Genomic DNA, 20,466 nt, shown 5'->3' with positions numbered 1-20,466 from the left:
GTTATGCTGACATAGGTTACTTATCAAACCCGTACAAGGCAAAATCCCCAAATGGTTATGTCTTTACTATTAGGGATATTGCAATATCTTGGAGGTCCACGATATGACCTTAGTTGCGAAATCTTCGAATCATACCAAGACTTACCTCACTTCACTATGCCACAAGTGAGACATGGTTAGGAGTTCTTGTTGAGCATATTCAAAGTACTTGTTGTGTTTTCATCCATGATTGACGATCCATGAAAATTATGCCACATGTATCAACCCGACCAAGTCATGATACATAAACGAAGTCAACACCAAGACATATTGCGTTTACATCTACATCAGCAAAGCATCAGGAGATTGAAGTCATGCAAGCTGATTCCAGACAACCTTGCCGACCTTTACACGACGTCACTGCCGAAGTCAACCTTCCAGAAGCTTGTCCGAGGAATTAGTATGCCTAACTATTCATATGCAATACTTGTAGTTCTCATTTGGAAGTTATGTCAAACTCAGGGGAAGTATCCAGAAGTATACTCCCTTGATCTTAATGTACTCTTTTTCCTTACGATTAGGAGCATTTTTCCCACTGGGTTTTTGCTACCTAACTAGGTTTTAACGAGGCACCCATCCTGGGCTGATCATACCCTTGTGAGCTCTTCTAGTTGCGTCCAAATGACGTATAGTTTTGACTGAATGCAACTTCTCACTTTTCTCCTTAGTCTATGGGTTTTTCTTCCACCTTGGGTTTTACCATAGCGATGTTTTGTGAGTTTTATCTTTTTATGCATTCTTTCGTTGATTTGGGACTCACATTTGCTCATTGTGCCGACAACTTCATCAACTATACTTGCTTCATCATTGATGCACCATTTACTTGAGTATTTACACACTTAAGGGGGAGTGTTGCAGTTCTATTAGATTATGAATGTGATTGTGTAAATCCTAGTAGATATGGGAATATCTCTCATATTCCTATTAGGAGTTGATTACCTATTAAATGTTGTAATCATAAAGGGTAAGGAATTAACCTTCCCTACTACTATAAATAAAGGCACAATGGGGTTGAATAACATACACCTACAATTACACATCTCTCTCTTTCTCTTTACTCTTGCCGCACCCCTCTCTTTAAGGCCTTCATAATTATTCAATAAATTATGCCTACAACATTTTTCGGTTTTTTTCAGTTTTTTTGGTTTTCATGAGGAAGATATGTTATTTAGTATATGATATTATTTGCTCAACTCTTTATTGATAGTTAAATATGTTAGATGAGGAATGTAATTACCGATTCGGGTATTAGCATTCTCAAGATTAATTTAGATTAAGAAATTTTACCATGCTTAATTATGTTTGTATTCTACTTTCTTGTTTCTTTCCTTACTATTTATGGTTAATTTAACCAAAAAAGGAAGAACAAAAAACTCTTCGAAACGAAAGCAATTGAGGCGGGCGATCCAGACCGGAAAATTGAAAATAATAATTTCATACTCCAGGAGAAAAAGTGTTATTGCAAAAATACATAGAAAGATACTAGTATACATCGATCATCCAACAAGGATGCTCAGCTTTCTTGCAGTGTTAAGATTACACAAAAATACATCGAAGGAAACTAATATACCCGAGAATATGAACGCTACATTGATCCCAATGAGGATATTGAATTTGCTGTGTGTTCTGTATTCCGGTAATTTCAGAGTATCGACTGATCATCAACCAACCATATCAACTTCCGGTACATCAGGTCTGTTTCCTTCATCATCTGGTGAATTGATTGATGCTACCAAATCGTCAATTTTCAGGGGAGACCGCCGAACCATATTCTGAAACATAATCTGCAAGATTATATTCCAAAGGAATTATCAGTATAGGCAATGATTTAGAACGGTTTTGCAACAGGCTAATTTTTAATATTGAGAAAGAGTGAATTCCACCAACAATTTTGGAATTACAGTTTTCTACAAACCTTGGAGTAAGTATCTGCAAAAGCACGGGCACGATTGGACTTGCCAAGGTAATGTAAATCTGCCTTCTCAAGCTTCCCATCTACAACACTTAATCCTCCATCACCAATAGCAAAACGAAGAAGACATCCTGAATGCAACCCTGACTGAAAATATATTGAAGTTAGAACACAAAGGCAAAAGACATGAATACAACGAGGAAAGAGAGGACAAATGTTACATGTTAGGGTTGTAAAGAACTCAATGACACCAGCCAGTCAGTTAGTCTGGTGGCTTCAGAGTAGTTTACCAGTGATCTGAGATAGAACCGCATTTTCCTCAGGACAACAAGTGCAAGGACCGATTTGGTATTATGGCTTTTGAGCATTGGTGGAGAAAATGTAACTATTGGGGTCGGGTTGGGAGGAGACAAGATACGGGAAAAACTACCATGAAAAGCTAAGCAAAATATTTGTTTCGGGTGAGGCAGAACCGCTCCCATAAAAGCCCTACCATACTTTGCCTGACTCAACTCGCAATTACTAGGTGCAGATATCCATGTTCCTATAACGAAAATTCACCGTAAAACATACCTGTTGTATGAAGGCTGAGTCCAAGCAACCAAATACAACTGGTGGATCATCGGATGTAGTCACATTTCCATCACCTTGCAGCTCCAAAACTACCTGATCACATGGAATCAGAAAATGAGAGAGAGTAGAGATAGCCCAACCAACAAATAGAGCAAAGAAGGGTTCTTAACAAAAAATACCTGTTGATGGCTTGGAACCTGTCCTTTGTTATCTGTGTCAACAACGTACTGACTGCAACTCTCATCCTTCCAGACTAATGCTAATGGGGTATTTCCTGGTTGGTAATGAGCATGCCTAGGAAGAAAAAACAATTTTACATAAATCGTATGTCAAAGAAAGTTTCAATAGCATAAAAAAATCGAGAAACTACTGTAACAGTGATCCATAGCAACAGTATATGACATTTTCACAGATCCATAACAACAAATTTTAAGTAGTATCAGGAAATGAGCTTACTTGTTATAAAACAATAGACCATCCTTTACATACGGTACCGCTCCAGCATAGGCTGAGTATAGCCCGCTGTGATCACAGTTATGCACAGGAACCAAGCTGAACCTATACCTATGATAGTGTGACGGAGCCGCACAAGCCCCCGTCTCCCCGAGCTTAGAACTCAGCCAGAAAAACCTAAACTCGGCCGTGCAATCGAACAAAGAGTAACCTCTCCAGCACACCATGTCAATTACGTAGTACGTCTGGTCCATCTGCATTCAATGTACATTCAGCTTGGCATTTTATCAAACACTTGGAGCGCAATTGAAACAAGTAAATATCAAATTTAACCCCCAATTGAAATACTTACCTCGTGAAATATACAGTCCAGTATAGAATACGACTGAGCGGAACCCGACCCGTCTCGGCTCCTGGAACCATTGGGAAGAGCCGACGGGAAACGGTGCAGAACAGTGCCGTTTCGTTGCCGGCTGATTGTGGCTCCGTCGGACGAAACGACAAAGCATCGCTTCCCAGATGGCCTTGCAAACACGTACCTACATTTCCACAAAAACCAAAAATTAAAAGAAATCATTGAAATTAAATTTGCAAAAAAAAAATTGAAATTTAGAGAAATGGAAGGCGAACCAGTCGTGGGGCAAGCGGTTTGGGACGTCGATCATCCACTCCGGGAGCATGAGCTGCCTGGCGAACCATTTTCGGGCCTCCGTGCCTCTGAGCTTCGAAGCGTTGCGAAGGTCGAATTCGACGTCGGATTCGGACTCCTTGGATTCGGAGGCGGATTCGGGTTCGGGTTCGGAGGGCTGTTCATGTTCGGGCGGGAGGGAGAGGAGGGTAGAGGCTAAGCGGCGCGCCTGGAGCTGGACGTCGCGCCGGGCTTGCTCTTGGCGCTGAAGCGCAAGCTCTCGGCGCCTCTGCTGGTCTGAGATCGCCGGTCTCTTGTACGCGCGGCGGAGATCGTGCGGCGCCATATTTTGGTGGTCGTCCGAAATTGAATTTTTGGGAACTGGCGTTGCTCAGAAATTTTAGAAACGGTATCGGCAAGAGCAAAACTGTTGGGTTCCTTGACTTTGGGTCAGCCCATTGGATGCGCAAAGCTCATTAGATGTGCAAAGCCCATTATCCATGTTTCCGTTGTATTTCGTTTCGCTAATGGAGTTACTGACAGCCGTTCTTGTTATCTTATAAACCCATATTGGAAGATAAACTTATATGTCTCGAGTCTTGAAACAGATGTTCTAACAAGTTACAACACTCATCGCATGACTTTCCCATTCCTTATTGAGTATCGTACAAATGTTTGATCACTCAGAAGTAGGTGATTACCGTTATTGGTTATAAGATAAAACACTACTTGACTGCTGAAAGATCAACAGCCATTCATGCTGATACCCAATCAAATTTGAACACGCGTCCAAATAATTAAACTTATAAGCACAAATTTGACATGCGTCCAAATATAATTGGACATTCAGCAGGAGTGGCCGCTGATCTTTCACAATCAAGTAGCGTTCTATAAAATATTCATCACCGTTTGTCACACACAACGTTGACATGAGCCATAGATGAGTGTCCCCTTTTCGTTTCCTAGTTGTTTCCAAGTGTTTGTTACGTCTACGAGTGACAAAAAGTAGTTCAAAGGATTGGTTGGCTAAAAGGGTCGTCAAAATTGACTTCTCTCGTAATCGTTTAAACTTTCAATGGCATGACAGTTTGACGAGAAATTTTCTGTTACCGGCTTTGTATGATGATGCAAATCACTTTTGTTTGGAGCTTAATTTCAGGAGGAAACTAAGCTTTTTGCCCATATGGGAAAACCTTTACAGCAGTTTCTAAGCATTCTCCTTTTCTTGTGGAGGGGAGAGCCGAACTTAGGATCTCAAAGTGGGTATTTGTTTTAGTGAGGTCGTGTTCGAGTTTACTGGTATATGTGTATTGTGTTCATGCCAATTCAAGCGTTAATTATATACAAAATGGTAATAAATAATAATTTAATAATACAGTAATACATACATACCATCAGAAAATTGAGAAAAAGTTATCATTTTATTATTAAGATGATAAATAGTTGAAACAATGTTCATCATGTAAACATCGAGTCTTATATTTGTACAAATTTTTAGTCGTGAAATGGAGCGGATACATCATTTGTGTTTTTTTCCTCTTTTAGAATGACAATAAACAAAAGAAAAAAAATTGTAGTTTTTATTTTGTTACAAAGAAAGAAATCGAACATGAACCTATCATAATCTCATCATCATTTTTATTGGTGAAATTAATCCCAAAATAGCCTCTAATTTGTCAGGTCTAAAATTAGAGGTTAATGTTTGTAGAAATTTTAGTCACGAGTCATGGTCCAAGTGCTTCTATTTTCTAAGCTTGGCAATGCTCCGTGTGAAACTGGAATCATGGCTGCACCAATCAAAATCGCAGTCCCAAAATTAGAAAATTGGTGAGAGAGACAACCTAACCACATTTTGTAAAATAATTTTTAATTAAAACGATTTATAGATAGATTAGGACAATTAAACCACATTGTCCATACTTGAGGCCAAGAATTTTAGGTTCAGATTTTTGGGACATAGTCCATTGGTCTCTTGTTTTCTTTGATTTTACGTTGTGAGTGTGTAAACATAATTTGACAGATGTGTGCGACTGTACGTAGTTACATTGATTAAAATGGATGTACTCTCTTTTATGTACTCCAGTCTGAATTTCTCATCCTTGCAGTTTAGATTAATTCAGAAATTTGATTAAGAAAATGAATGATTTCGATTATAACGTATTATGATTAAATTTGCTAATCCCGACGAGTAAAGAAAGAGGTGCACCCTAAGGATCTTAATTCTCTAACAAATGTTGATGGAAACTGAATCATTTGCAAACAAAGCATGGATTTGGATTTAAGATTTGCGAAATTAGAAATCTAACGTGTTAGATGAGTTGGTTTAGTTTTTTTTATTTATGTGTTTCTTTTTTTTATAATCCACAAAAGAAATTATCTTACATAGTATTTATTCTCTCACTAGCTTCCTCGAAGAAATTACGTTTAAGCATATTTTTTGTGAAGCAAATTTTGTGATAGATGCAATTGCAGATAGAAGTCATGTCGTGAGTGATTTTCAAGTTTGGTTTAATGTTTTGCCTCACGAAGCTTTGTATGCCTGACAATTTGATTCTTTTAGTGAGAGTTACTATCGAAGCTTTTCTTTGCAATTTTTTTTTTATCGAAAAAAAAACAAAAAAAACAAAAAGATATTTTTCATGAAGCGGATTTTGTGACCGACGCAATTGCAGCTGGAGGTCATGCCATGAATTATTTACAAGCTTGGTTATGGAAGCTTCGTATGCTTGGTAGTTTGACTCTTTTACTAGGGGCTGTTACCAGGACTTTTTCTTGTAATTTTCTTTGGATATTGTTACTCACATATTTATTTTTATTTTTCACACATTCTTATTAATTTTTTAAAATTTATCTTCTCAATTTATTCGATACGACAGTTAAAAATTGAAACAACGTGTGACAAATAAAAATAGATGTATGGATAATACTATTTTTTTAATTAAAAAATAAATAAAATAAAAGGATACTTAGGGGTTGTTCATTGGTCAACTAATGGGAGTAGCAGTTGACAATCACGAAAAACTCACATTCGTGACGTATTGCAAAAGTACAGATCACCGATGTTCAAATGTTTGCGTCATTCAGGAGCAAGAAAAATAGAAAAACGAGTGTTTTTTTCTCATTTTTATATTCATCAACTTATAATTTAATATAATATTTTTTTCACAAAAATAACGAAATTACGAAAGTGCTACCCTGTCGCATCTCGTGCTTTTGTAATCTTATCCAAACTAATCTGGATTAGATAGGATGATTAAACTTTATGAGATGCGATGGTTCAATTTTTAAGTTTGATGGTACCAATTAAGATTCCCTTAATTATCTATTTTAATTTATCTGGACTCATTAGCTTCTATTGTCGATAATTGTATATCTGGAGTTCCGTGTTTAATTTTTTTTTTTTTTTTTTTTGTCACTTAGTATTACACTCTAATGATATTCCTTTTCACTTGTAAGTGAGATGTTTTATATTCGATTCTCGTCAAATGCGAGTTTGAACCACCTTATTGCTAGTACATTATGAGGCTCAACCAACCCTCTCCCCTTAGTAGATAATATCGCTTATTCAAAAAAAAAAAAAAAAAAAATCTCCTTTTCTAGTATGGTTTGTATAAGAATATTTAAAATAATAATGTGATCATAAGATTGGTTTAGCCGCTGTAAAATACATATGTTACACAAATCGTAAACTTTGTGTTTAGAGATTTGGGATGATTTATTCCCTGAACTTGTAAGTAGGGCTGGGCCCAATTTTGAAGGGACCGGGTCGGGATAGGTACAACAAATTTTAATACAGGAATAGGACCTAACTCGGCCTGTTTGAAATGGGTCGATTCGTGCCGGGTCTAAGGGTCCTCTTTTTTTTCTTTTTTTTTTGGGGAAAAAAAACTAAATTTTTACAGCCGCACAGCTGCACAGGTGTTCGCAGGAATCACAACCTTCTTCCAATTCTCTTTGAGGTGAATACATGTTTCAAACCCTACCAATTTGCATGAAACGCTCCACCGATCTAATTTGCATGAAACATTCAAATCCAGTTTACATAATCTAATTAAAAATACCCAACAGAATATTCAAATTCAATCGATTCAAATTCAACTGAAAAAAAGATTTGAAATTGGAACATAATAAAAGTCAAGATTCAAGAACCCAACAAAATCCCTAGGAAACCATATGACATGCCTGACCCTAATATTCTCCAAACACCAGCGTAGGCACGTGTTAACCGATACCCGAAGGTGACGAAGCCATATTAGGATGCATGAGAAATAATAAATATAAATAAGACTTATAAATTTAAATACAATGTTTATGCAATTGAGGAACGTGTTCAGAGCATACAACTAATGCTAGACACTAAAAAGGAATAATATAAAATTGAATGAGCAAAGAGATGGGTCCTACACTTAGAAGACTCGAAGATGTAGATGCGGGAGTGCCTTGATGCCGGGATTGTATGCCTCGATTCTAAGTCTTAAGGGGGCGCAAAACAAAACATGAGTGAACCAAGTTGATATATAAGTAGTAATAAAATAGTTAATCTTTAATGTACTAAGCCCCAAATTTATGAAAAACTCATATTGCATAATAAGTAATAGGTTTTCCGAAAACCCTAGCATGCCATAAAACCTTTCATAAAACATATATTTTATATATAATGTGTTTAGTAGTGGTGTGTGTGTATATATATATTATATATATATATAGCATATACATATATATAATATTCATTCGCCCAAAGGCATATAGAACACTTTTTCATTCATCTGAAGGTTCTACATCACGCGCCCATATGCAGTATCATTCGCCCATAGGCATTGCACCTCCCAGCCGAAGCCAATATAATTGTCTTTCGTAGGCCCCTACATCACTCGACCGAAGAGAATATATAGATATCATTCGACCAATAGGCCCCTACATCACCCAACCGAAGCCAATATAAGTATCTTCCGGCCAAAGCCATCTACAAATGCCCCGCTGACGCCAATATAAATATCTTCCACCCGTAGGCCTTCATTCGCCCGTAGGCTTCTACAGCACCCACCCGAAGGCATATAAGTATAAATCATTCGTAGGCTCCTACAGCACCCACCTGAAGGCATATAAGTATCACTCGCCCGTAGGTAGAACATACGCCCGTAGGCAGGACCGTTCGAATAACCATTAAGTAAGCACATAATTATATATCTATCTTAATCGGAGTTCAGTAGCTAAAACATCATATCGTAAATACCTATTCGTAGTATATAGTCATCAATCATATATACTACGAAAAACGTAAAATCAATAAAGTGTGGTATTCCAAAATATTCTCAGTAAAGCATGATATCTCATAAAAAGTAAAGTCTAATTTACTCATAAAATGTAACCATTAAATCATTATTTTCATGTATGCACTTCTAATAGTAAAATATGCATTTTAGAAGGGGTCCACTCACAGATACTTCACTATCGAAAAGCCACGCAAGCTAGTGAAGGTGGAAACGCCATAATAATTGCACCTAAGCACATAAAGGGTCCAATTAATAAAACTACACTCAAACGATTGAATTTGGGAAAACGGACGTCGGAAACGGATTCAAGACGTTGAATTACCCTACAAAATCAACAAAAAGTCAATGCGAGAATATTCCATAATGGAATATTCCATTGGATCCAAACTAGTTTAGGTCGGTTCAGCCGGGTTGGGTCGCAAGGTGGATAGAGAATCTGGGCCGGGTTCCTTGGCCCAAAAGCCTGGGTTTGGGTCATAAGGGTTTTGGGCTGGGTTAAGTAATCGGGGCTAGGCCTAGGTTTGGGTTTAAAGAAATGAGGTTTGGGTTAGTAGGTTAATGGATTGGGCTTTAGGTTTGGGCCAAGTTTACATAGCCCAAAGTTTAGGCAGGGTTACTTAATTAGGCGTGCACTGTTTTGGGCTGACTACAAGGGTCAGGTTTTTAGTTCACGGGTCGGTCGACCCGGATAGGGTCGTGGGTTACCGGACCCAAAAAAGAAAAAGGCCTGAAATCGGTAGGGAATTGTCGAGCTCCGATCGAGCTCTATTTCACAACTATCCTTAGCATGCAATATACCAAAATGAAGCTAGGGAGACAAGGATTCGAAGTACCCAAACGTGGCCAGAGTTGGCCGGAGAAACCCTGCAAATCTCAAGTTCCTCGCTGGAAACCGTCGAGCATTACGCCCAAGTTGGTTTATGCATCAAACGATAACCAAAACATCTCAAAATCGTCCTAACTCACATGTAAACATTAACCAAGAGATTTAGGGCTTACCTACGTTGAGGGTTTTTCGAAAGAGGAGGTGCACAATGGCAATGCCATGGCACCATGAGACATAGGGAGATTTTAAGTGTGTTCCAACTTTCCTCCAAGTTTCATGGAGCACACGGGGAGGTTTGAGTGAGAGGGTTGGTGCGTGTGATGGTCCTCAAGGAGCTGGAGAGTAAGGGTAGGTGTCGAGAGAGAGGTCCAAGAATGTAGAAAGGAAGAGAGACGAGAATGTGGTGAGAGATAGTGTTATGGGAGAGGGAAGAAAAAAGTGAGAGAAGGTGACCCCAGTGTCCCGTGGCAAACGGAGGGAAGAGGGTGGGGGACCAAAAATAAAAAAAAGGCCCCACCTTGCTCACCATTTAAGGCCCAAAAACAATCCCCATTCAAAATATCTTTCAAACCCACTGAAATTACCAAAAATACCCCTTCGTTCCAAAATCCGTAAAAATAATCGAGACGGGTTGTTACACCATAATTTAGTTTTCAATCCTAAATCCCTAAAACATAATACCTTGAAACTGAAAAAGATCATTAGCAGAGCTTGGCTTTCATGCAAATCTAAGTCAGACATAGGAGATGACTGATTCGTCGTTTTGAGTTGTTCGTCCCCTCAAGTTCGACAAAGAAAGACTGACTTTAGTGTCTGTCCCTTCGAGTTCGACAGAGAAAAACTGAGAATTGAGAGGGATAAGAGTCAATCTAGACTCTAGAAGAGAGATAGATCGAGAGAAAGGACTTTGGGAAAGAAAGATGAAGAGGGAATACTAATGAGAAGAGTATCAGTTCGAGTCTGGGAGAGTCATCGAGAAAGTGATATGTGTGTGTGTGTGTGTGTGTGAGATTTGAGTATCTGTATGTGAGACGTCACATATACAGTTCGAGCTAAAGGCCCGTGTCTTCAAAAAATTAGATCCACCCCACCCCCAACCGCTAGTACCGTCCATACCCGCTGGCCCAAGGCTTGTTTGCCCAGTCCTACTTGTAAGTCATTATTAATCACCTTAATGAGATTTCATAAATAGCTAATTCTCTCATTGGCAAGAGCAGCTTTTATAGTACAGTTACGCCATCACGGTGATGTTTTGTTTCAATGGTACAAAGACATGTTGATAAATCTAAAACATGTCCTTGTATTATTTAAACGGACTCTTGCCATACAAGTCATTTTCCTCACTCATTATTCCCTTCATATTTTTCATGTGGGTAGCCTCACTAAGACTCACCCTGGTAAATTTAATATTTAAAATTTCTTCGATATGGACGATATTTTCATGAAAAGATATGAAAATGGGGTGGAGTCTAAACTTCACCTCATATTTGAGAAACTCTTAAGTTTGAGTAATACTAGGGAACTGTATTTTTCTAAACCAAATTTGTAAACTGAATGATGTGGTTGTTGATGATTGAATTATTACTTAAGTGTCGATTAAAATGTTTGTTTTCTATTGGTGACACGTTATTTCGTTTACAAATTTAGTTTGAAATTTTAGTCTCCCTAAATTTTTTTTTTTAAGGTTTCATCATTTTCATAAAAAGTAACCAATATCGATATTCAATATATCCATTAATATTTATACAATTTGTATTTAATATTACATCGATATCAATATTTTAGACACCGGATAAATCAGTACTACTTTCCATCCAAGTAATTTACACCGACAGATACGTCCAAATTGTTTAGATCAACAATATAAGTAGGGACTCATCTAGATCAAACTCCTTGTATATGTGTGTGTGTGTGTGAACAGGTTTCTATTGTTACCATATTTGGGTGTGAATGCGTTATTATTTGTTGAACAAATATTTTCATGTCGCGTTATTTAAATATTCCTATTCTCGTGTAAAGAGAGAGTATAAGGTCGGACAGTGGGTCCCGCCTAATTTTGACCAATCAAACGGCGGTGGAATTGGAAGCTAACCCCCAGGTTAACACTCGCGCACCAGCACCGCACCCGAACTCCCCACCCCAGCACTCCCCAAACGCAGAGTTCAAAGCACGATAAGTAGTTTCCGTAAACTTACTCCTCTCTCTCTCTTTGTCCAAAATTCTCTCTCTGTCTTGTCGAAAACCAGCACACCCAAAAGCAGCCGGCCAAAAGCCAGACGGACAGTTTCGTCATTTCAGTCGCAGTCTCGGATAACCCCGCAACCAAACACCGCCCGAAGTCCCCAACTCCGCCGTCCCCCGAATGGTCACCTCCGCCCCTAATCCCACTTTCCCCAAATCCAAATCCTAACTCCCTCATACCCAAACACCTGTTACCATCTCTAACCCTAGCAGCCAAACATCTCCCAAATGACCACCACAACCACCAGCATAGGAGGTGGCGGAGAGGACCGGGTCCTCGCCACGGCTCAGCAGATCGTCAAGAGCCTCAACACCCCCAAGGAGGTCCGCGAGGACATGCTCCTGATCTTCTCGAGCTTGGACAATAGATTGTCTAACATCACCGATTTGATCAACGGCGAGGATTCCAAGGCCGACGAGGACCGGTTCGGGGAAGCCGAGAAGGTGATTTTCCGGTGGGAGTCCAAATCCGAAGCTCACAGAAACTCGGTCCCGTGGGAGGAGTCGCCGGTCGAGGCCGGTGAGTATTTGGCGGCCGTCGATGAGATCCTCACCCTCATGGAGGGGCTTTCGGTTCGGTCCGATAACGAATTGGTTGACCGGGCCGAGAACGCACTCCAAATCGCGATGACTCGGCTGGAGGACGAGTTCCGCCACATTCTGATCAGAAACACGGTGCCTTTCGACTCGGATCGACTCTACGGCTCGATCCGGAGAGTGTCGCTGTCGTTCGTGTCAAACGACGGCGAAATCGACGATGAATTTGGGAGTTTCGGCGAGGAGGACCGCGACGCCGGCCGGTTCCACGAGCGCGGCGGCAGCCTCGGCGACACAGACGTCGATTTGATACATCCTGACGCCGTCGTGGAACTGAAGGAGATTGCGGAGCGTATGATTCGGTCCGGCTATGAAAAGGAGTGTGTGCAGGTGTATAACAGCGTCAGGCGCGACGCTTTGGACGAGTGTTTGGTGATTCTGGGCGTCGAAAAGCTGAGCATTGAGGAGGTGCAGAAGATTGAGTGGAAGAGTTTGGATGAGAAGATGAAGAAGTGGATACAAGCTGTGAAAATTGGCGTTAGGGTTTTGATCAATGGCGAAAGGAGGCTTTGTGATCAGATATTTGAAGGGATTGATGAGACTAGGGAGTGTTGCTTCAATGACACTGCCAAAGGGTGTGTTATGCAGCTGTTGAATTTTGGAGAGGCAGTTGCCATTGGTCGAAGGTCGCCCGAGAAGCTGTTTCGGATACTTGACATGTATGATGCCATGGCTGATGTGTTGCCGGACTTGCAGCAAATGATGTCTGATGAGTATGTGGTTGGTGAGGCCAGGGGAGTGTTGGATATGCTCGGTGATGCGGCGAGAGGGACATTTGCTGAGTTTGAGAATGCTGTTCAGAGCGAGGCCAGTAAGAAACCAATGCTAAGCGGCGAGATTCACCCGCTCACTCGGTATGTTATGAACTATGTCAAATTGTTGGTTGATTATAGTGTTACTCTCAATTCGCTTTTGGATACCGGTGAGGAAGAGTTGGAAAGGTTGCAAGGATCGCCAAATGATGATTTGGGTATAGGCAGCATGTCTCCGATAGGCCATAGGTTGTTGTTGTTGATTTCGAATTTGGAGTCCAATCTCGATGAGAAGTCTAGGGTTTATGATGATGGAGCAATGCAATGTGTGTTTTTGATGAATAATATTCAGTACATAGTGCAGAAAGTGAAGGATTCGGAGATTAGAAAACTCTTGGGAGACCAATGGGTTCGCAAGCGCCGTGGCCAGGTACGCCAGTATGCTACTGGGTATCTAAGAGCTGCTTGGAGCAAGGTCCTGTCGTGTTTGAAAGACGAAGGGATTGGGGGGAGCACAAGTAATGCTTCAAAGATGGCTTTGAAGGAGAGGTTTAAGAACTTCAATGCAAACTTTGAAGAAATCTATCGGACCCAAACAGCTTGGAAGGTCCCAGATGCTCAACTTCGGGAGGAGCTTCGGATATCTATATCGGAGAAGGTGATTCCAGCGTACAGATCATTTATGGGGAGATTTGGGAGTCAGCTGGAGAGTGGAAGGCATGCCGGGAAGTATATAAAGTACACACCGGATGATTTGGAGACCTACGTGTTGGATTTGTTCGAAGGGACACCTTGTGTTCTGAACCATCTGAGAAGAAAAAGTACATAGGAGGTAAGCTCTTTGCTTTTATTCAAAACTAGTTGGAAGTTGGAATTGAAGTTCTAATGTCGAAAACGAAAAAAAAAAAATTGTAGCTTGATGATGATACCTATTTAAATATTTTGCTGGTGTTAATGTTATAAACACAGGTTTTTGTGAAAGCTATTTTCCAACCCATCTATCATCTACTGTAATAACTTTTGTACAGGTTCTGTAGACTTTAGCTTTTTGTATGCTGTTGATTTTTTTTTCGTGGTTCATGTGTTTGATTTCCATGAATCGCCAGTGAGTCTTGTACGTTATCTGTGTGCGGAAGAAGAACTAGAACCATTGGTGTAAAATATTGAATTCGATATACACAACGATTCAGAAACATATACCCATTTACGTTTTGGTTTTATTTTTTCCTCTGAAAATGAGTGCAACTTGAGCTATTAATTTGAAGAACGGAGATGTAAATTTAATGTCTATCAGATGTTGCATGAATATCAAGCTGGTTACTACAACTCTTCTCTTCTTTTAGTGAGTTTTCGGAATTTTGTAAAGGCGGTGTTATGAATCAGTAGTCATCACTTGATTCGTTCGTTCATCTCCGATTTTGAACCTTCGGCTATAAATAGGGAAGATCATGAAGTTGTCTGACTAGAATTAAGGACCTATTTATAACATCTGATATACTTCAGGGATGAAATCAATTGTGAGCAACGTAAGTGGTTTAGGTTTCCAGATAGTAAAGTTGAAGGTTGTTCAGATGATGAACTTGTAGACGGGGTCGGAATTGCGATGACTCTGCTCAAAGACGAGTTCCGCCGCATACTGATTCGAAACACGGTCGCTCTCGACTCGGATTGATTTAGTAGATGTGTTTTTCATTTAGCGTGAAGTTCCCCAAGTTGGAAACCTTGTGTGTGTGTATAGCCTTTATATGTATATATCATCACTTAAAAGCCTTGGTTTTATAATTAGCCACTTCTTGCCTTCGATAACGAGGAGTGCTAAGATCAGTCGAATACAAATAAGACAGGTTTGGATTAGTTTACTCGTGCTCGATTGTTTTTAGCATTTTTCAGCAGTAGATGTTGAAGAAAACGTCCAACTTGGTCTTCGGACAAGAACAATTAGGAACAGTTTGTGAACGCATGGGCAACTGAATCTAGCATAAAGATGGAAGGATGGTGATATACCCTAGTTACATGGTAAAAGGCTCTCATGCATGAAATGCAACATAGAGAAGGTGCTCAATTCTTGCTTGAAATGAGGAAACTTGTCTAAAAAGCTTAATCTAGGTAAATACAAGACAAGTAAGCTTCTTGCTTGGGAAGAGAGTTGTGGATGCCAAAGACACAATCCCCAAGACCTTGTAAACAAACCTTCCCAACATCCCAATGAAGATATTTCCATTACCAATAAAGGCTAGAACTTTACTAATCTCCAAAAAGTGCTTGTAACTCAAGTCGTCAAGAGACTTCCCCCTTGTACTCGAGATCTTAAGTTCAATTTTCCAATTCCAGAGATTTACCCCCGAGACCTTAAGTTCGATTTCCCGATCCCCTAACGCCGCTTGTATCAAAGAGCAGAAAAGAAGATGAAAAGAGAAAGTTTTATTATTATTACTGCGAAAAAGCTCCCATGGAGCTTATGGATACAACAAATTTACAGAGTCAAAACGGTGTCAAACTGAACACCACTAATTACAGAGGACTTGCCTACGACGAAAACACATCCAACAAAACCACCATAGGACTAGAACAGAGATTATTACATACAAGGGGAAAAGAAAACAAAAAAAACCATTGTTCTCGGTACCTCTCTTAAACCCTGCTATTCTGAGGCAGCGGTAGAACACCGTCAAAAAAATCACCAAAGTAGCCACGGGGCTCGTGAACTAGCCTTGAAATAATGTCCCTAAGCGTAATGACTCCTTCCAGATTCCCATCATCGTCCACAACATATACTCTGTGGATCTTCTTGGAGTCCAGCATCAGGATTAAGTCCTTAATTGTGTCATCCCTTTTGCACGTAACCATGGTACTCAACGTCGGGTAGACTCCCTGATGCTTCTCTAGATAGCTTTCAACCGCTGTCAGGAAGTTCTTTGCTGTGATGGACCTGTCAAGACATGTCAAATGAGTGATCCAGATTTACACTGCAACTGAAATTCTTATGAACAAATTTGAACGCTTTTTCGCTACAAACCTGTAATCATGGTATATTTCTGGTGCAGTAAGCAAGAACTGAACATCTCTTAGGCTTATATTACCTACTGCCTTGCTACCGCCATTTTCAATCACGGGTACCCCTCCAACCCTCTTTTTCCTCATCAGCTTAAACGCTTGCAGCACTGGTTCATCCTCGTACACCTGCAACAGAATATTATGCATTCAAGCTAAGCGTTACGGTAACCATGCATGAGAGAAATCCCCAAGTTCATTGAAAGATAGTTTCAGATGGGAACTGAGAAGAGATTTCACCTTGACAATGCAATTAGCAGTCATCATGGGAAGACCAAGCTCGGATAGTTTCTTCTTTCCCCAGCTCTCGAACCACTGAAGTCCAGCGCATTCCGCTAACATGTGAATCACAGCAGATTGTGTGATGATATTATCAATCTTTCCATCTCCCAAATCAACTACAGGAACACTCTTCATTTTGTACTTTGAAAGCAGCAAGAGCATGGTCAAAAACGAGTTTGAGCTCTGCAAAGCAAGAAACGGAGCCCAGCGAAATGACCCCGAGATATCTCGAACCTGTATCCTCAAATGTTAACATACATATGATGGGAATGAATGATCTTATGTTATTGAAGATGTTAATAATATTGTATGACCTGTGTGTTCTTGTAAAACTCGGAAGAAGTCAAAGCCTCGAAAAAACTACCAGAAGTTGCTGCGGCAAAATCAGAGACGAAATCGAGTCCTGCAAGATCAAGACCTTTCAGTCCATTAGCTGCTGCTGCCATAGCAGTTGCACTAGATGGACTAGTTGGGGTCCTCGGGGACGTTGGTTCTGACTGTCAAGATTAGCATAATTATCATGTTTTATATTCCTCCACATTGATAATTTATAGCAAAAAAAACGTAGCTCCTGAGTCTAAAAACTAAAAAGGAAAACACTTCGGCTCTCCTTCCAAACAAATCACAGTTTGACATGTGCGCATGACTTTTCTTTTTATGGTTTTCAGGAGTAGTTATGTTTCTTATGTATCATGATTCATGATGTGATTTGCAGGTAAGGAGGAACGCTAAGACAATGCATTTATAAACAACGTAGTTGACGTTTTCAATGCATAAGGTTTGTTAACTTGCTAACCTGATGCAGAATCCACACAACAATTCCGGCAAACTCAACAATGCCAATGTATCTGTCGATCCAGCTAGCGTCCTCAGGCGCATCGACATCCACCACCGGTGCACCAAGAATTTTGTGTTGGGCCAGGATTTTAACAGCTTCAGCTAAACTGGTGTCTGACCTTATCTCAATCACTGAAATACAACAAGTTTCCCAAAAAAATTAATCCAACAAACAACAACATTAGAAGCAAACTTTATCAGATTCCAACAAAACCGATCCCTCCTAGTTATCTTTTGATTTTTGTTTAATTCTTCTAATAACATTCATCATCAAATTCGTATGGATCACTGGTTAGCTCCACTCTTCCTTACCTACAAATCACAGTCTGATACGTATGCAAAAACATCTCATTGAAATCTCATAAGAAAGTTTCTCCAACACACGTCAAACGGCGATTTTGGTGATTTGTATGCAACAACTTACGACCCAATTATTTTCCTTTCTAATCAACAAATCATTTGATCATCACAGCAGATACGTATGCTACAAATTCTAACATGATCGCATGTTATTCCATCTGTATATATGCATATATATAAATATATGTGTATGGATGGATGTAAATGGGGTACCTTGATTCTCAGGAGCAGGAGGAAAAGCAGAAACAGGGACGCTCTCAAAACAAGCATTGAGCTTCTCAGTTGGACTCAGCTGTGGCTCCTGAACGTCCCACAAATCCTCTACCTGCATCCCCAGCTTCGCCTCTGGACTCCTCGGACTCCCTCCCTCCCCCGTCGTCGTCACCGCCGGCACACCCATTTTCCTCTCAACACCCAAATTCCCAACTCTCTCTCTCTCTCTCTCTCTCTAAAATATCTCTCTCTCTGGAAACTCTGTTACTCAGAATCAGACAAAGATTGGATCACCCTGCCAATATTTAACGACAAAAATCATAAAGTAAACACTAACACACGTCAGTGTTCTTGTCGTGCGTGAGCAATCCAGGCCGTTGGTTTTTCATACTCCTACTGAAAGTTACTCGTTCGGACACGTGTACGATTGTAATGACGACGTTACATTGATCGTGATGGGCCTGCGGTTCAATTATTAAGAGTTGTTATTTGGCAATGTATATCCGATTCCTCTGATTACTTTAAGGAAAAGTTCTTATCCGGTTTTCAATGCCGACCACACTGATGGGCGACGCTATCGTGCGCCGGGGCGGGCTTTGCGCACCCTGTGTTCGAGGATGAACCGCTGACGTGGAAGTGTGACCGACACGTGGTTGCTGTTTACTGGATTGTAGGCTTGTAGCTTTGCTCAATGTTACCTGCGGTTCGGTCGTTGACGGTTACTGGTGAATCAATGGGCGAGCGGGGTTTTCAAAAGTGGAAGAGAAACCGCGGGCGGGCAATTTGTATGGTCCGGGTCCGGTTACATTATACCAGGCCCAATGCTGACCTGTCCTATGGTGGGCCTCTAAAGATAAGAGTTGAATCCAACCCATTCTATATAGTCTCATTTTTTTTAATTTGAACAATGTGGATGTTGATAATTGGATTATGAATAAAAATAAATTGTAGCAATGATCTTTTAACTTTAAACTTAATTTAAGCAATGATATATCAACTAAAAATTCATTACTATTAGTCCCTCAACTCATCAAAATGTGCAGATATGGTCCCTCAACTAAAAACACATTACCATTGGTCCCTCAACTTTAATTCAACTGGAGAAATGGTCCCTCAACTTTAACTCAATTGTAGTAATAGTCCTTCCAACATAACTCATTTTCACAAAATTCTAACGTAGTTGACGAAAAGGACCATAGCTACACGTTTTGATGAGTTGAGGGACGCCAATTGTATCAATAGTCTTTCCAACATAACTTATTTTGACAAAATTCTAACAAAGTTAACAAAAATGACCATAGCTACTCATTTTGATGAGTTAAGGGACCAATGGTAATGAATTTTTAGTTAAGGGACCGTTGCTCCAATTTGATTAAAGTTAAGGAACCCTTACTACAATTTACTCTATGGATAATGTTAGAAAATTTTAACCCAAATTTTGTAAACTGAATGAATGGTCGTTAATGATTGGATTATTACTTAAGTGTTGATTAACGTGTTTATTTTCTGTTGGTGACACATCATTTGGTTTGCGAATTTGGTTTCCCTAACATTATCTTTAAAAGAATATCGATAACACGCCAGTACGTTTTATCCCTAGTATCGACAATTTTATTTATTTTTAAACAAAATTCTCTGTACTTTAAATTTAACTTTACTTTAATATACCTAAAATCTAAGATCTAATTGAAGGATCAAACCTAAAGAATGGTCATCATATTTACGTCAATGACGTAGACTATGGCTCTCTAGTAAACAGAAAAATGTGGGAGATTCTGAGTTCGTGCCCTGAGCTAATGAGTCTGCTTGACTGTGGTCACAAGCAAATTTCTCCATAACTTCTCCGGGTTCGAAGGGATGGATAATCGTGGCTTGCAACCAATTATCCCCATTTTTAAAGAAAAAAAACCTCTAAGAAGGGTAAATTGCCAAATACCTCGGAATTATCACAAGGTTGCTGATTACTTTCCTGAATAATTTATTTTGCTGATTACCCCTCTTAACTTGTACAAGGCTATCAATTTTATCCAAATTTTCGTTCAGTGATGTCATGTGAGAAGCATGCGACACTTTCGAGTGCAAAAAACGTTCACCTATCGCAAAGATGTCGATTACCCCTTCTTCCCAAAACTATTTGGATGAAATTAAAAGCATATATAAAGTGCACAAAAGGAAAATGGTTCTCTGTAAATCATTTTTGTTATTAATTTCTATTTTCTGAGTTGGAAACTTAAATTCTCCAAACCCCCCTTCCTCCCCCTTCCAAAAAAAAAAATTTACTCCAAAGAAAGGAGTGATTTTGCACTTTCTCCAATACACGGATTGAACATTATATGTCATTAAATAATTAGAAAGACATTTGAAAAGAAAAACTTTCCTTCAATAATATAATAACATGTAGTGGTTCGGACATAGAAAAATCTTTCTAA

General features: G+C 39.7%; 2 protein-coding genes and 1 pseudogene across 4 annotated transcripts in view; 1 reads left to right on the top strand and 2 right to left on the bottom strand.

The window, feature by feature from the left end:
* Nucleotides 1–1,458: 1,458 nt before the first annotated feature.
* On the bottom strand, nt 1,459–4,132 carry LOC137713544 (snurportin-1 protein). Its single transcript, XM_068452856.2, has 7 exons — nt 3,608–4,132; nt 3,330–3,516; nt 2,981–3,231; nt 2,704–2,818; nt 2,525–2,617; nt 1,955–2,098; nt 1,459–1,823 (listed from the first exon to the last, which is right to left on the bottom strand). The coding sequence occupies exons 1-7, from the start codon at nt 3,949–3,951 to the stop codon at nt 1,701–1,703; spliced, it is 1,257 nt and encodes a 418-aa protein (XP_068308957.2). The 5' UTR covers nt 3,952–4,132; the 3' UTR covers nt 1,459–1,700.
* A 7,674-nt stretch (nt 4,133–11,806) lies between these two features.
* Nucleotides 11,807–14,487, top strand: LOC137712624 (exocyst complex component EXO70B1 pseudogene; annotated as a pseudogene). The gene has a single exon (XR_015955722.1). The product of XR_015955722.1 is annotated as an exocyst complex component EXO70B1 pseudogene (transcript).
* Nucleotides 14,488–15,700: 1,213 nt separating this feature from the next.
* LOC137712948 (SNF1-related protein kinase regulatory subunit gamma-1) overlaps nt 15,701–20,466 on the bottom strand; it is a 52,404-nt gene continuing 47,638 nt past the window's right edge. Inside the window, exons 2-7 of one of the 2 annotated variants that reach the window (XM_088684164.1) lie at nt 18,038–18,258; nt 17,424–17,596; nt 16,942–17,124; nt 16,586–16,861; nt 16,311–16,474; nt 15,701–16,223 (exon numbers count right to left, since the gene is read on the bottom strand). In XM_088684164.1, coding sequence (XP_088540290.1) covers nt 15,926–16,223; nt 16,311–16,474; nt 16,586–16,861; nt 16,942–17,124; nt 17,424–17,596; nt 18,038–18,224 — 1,281 coding nt within the window. In that variant the 5' untranslated portion in view covers nt 18,225–18,258 and the 3' untranslated portion in view covers nt 15,701–15,925. Of the gene's footprint in view, nt 16,224–16,310; nt 16,475–16,585; nt 16,862–16,941; nt 17,125–17,423; nt 17,597–18,037; nt 18,535–20,466 lie in introns of those variants that run through there. The other variant, XM_068452156.2, reaches the window with a different exon arrangement.

The sequence above is a fragment of the Pyrus communis genome, chromosome 14 (genome assembly GCF_041283825.1).
Source record: "Pyrus communis isolate YQ-2024b chromosome 14, ASM4128382v1, whole genome shotgun sequence".
In the NCBI taxonomy this organism is placed as follows: domain Eukaryota; kingdom Viridiplantae; phylum Streptophyta; class Magnoliopsida; order Rosales; family Rosaceae; genus Pyrus; species Pyrus communis.
This window is presented reverse-complemented; position numbering and strand designations above follow the sequence as displayed.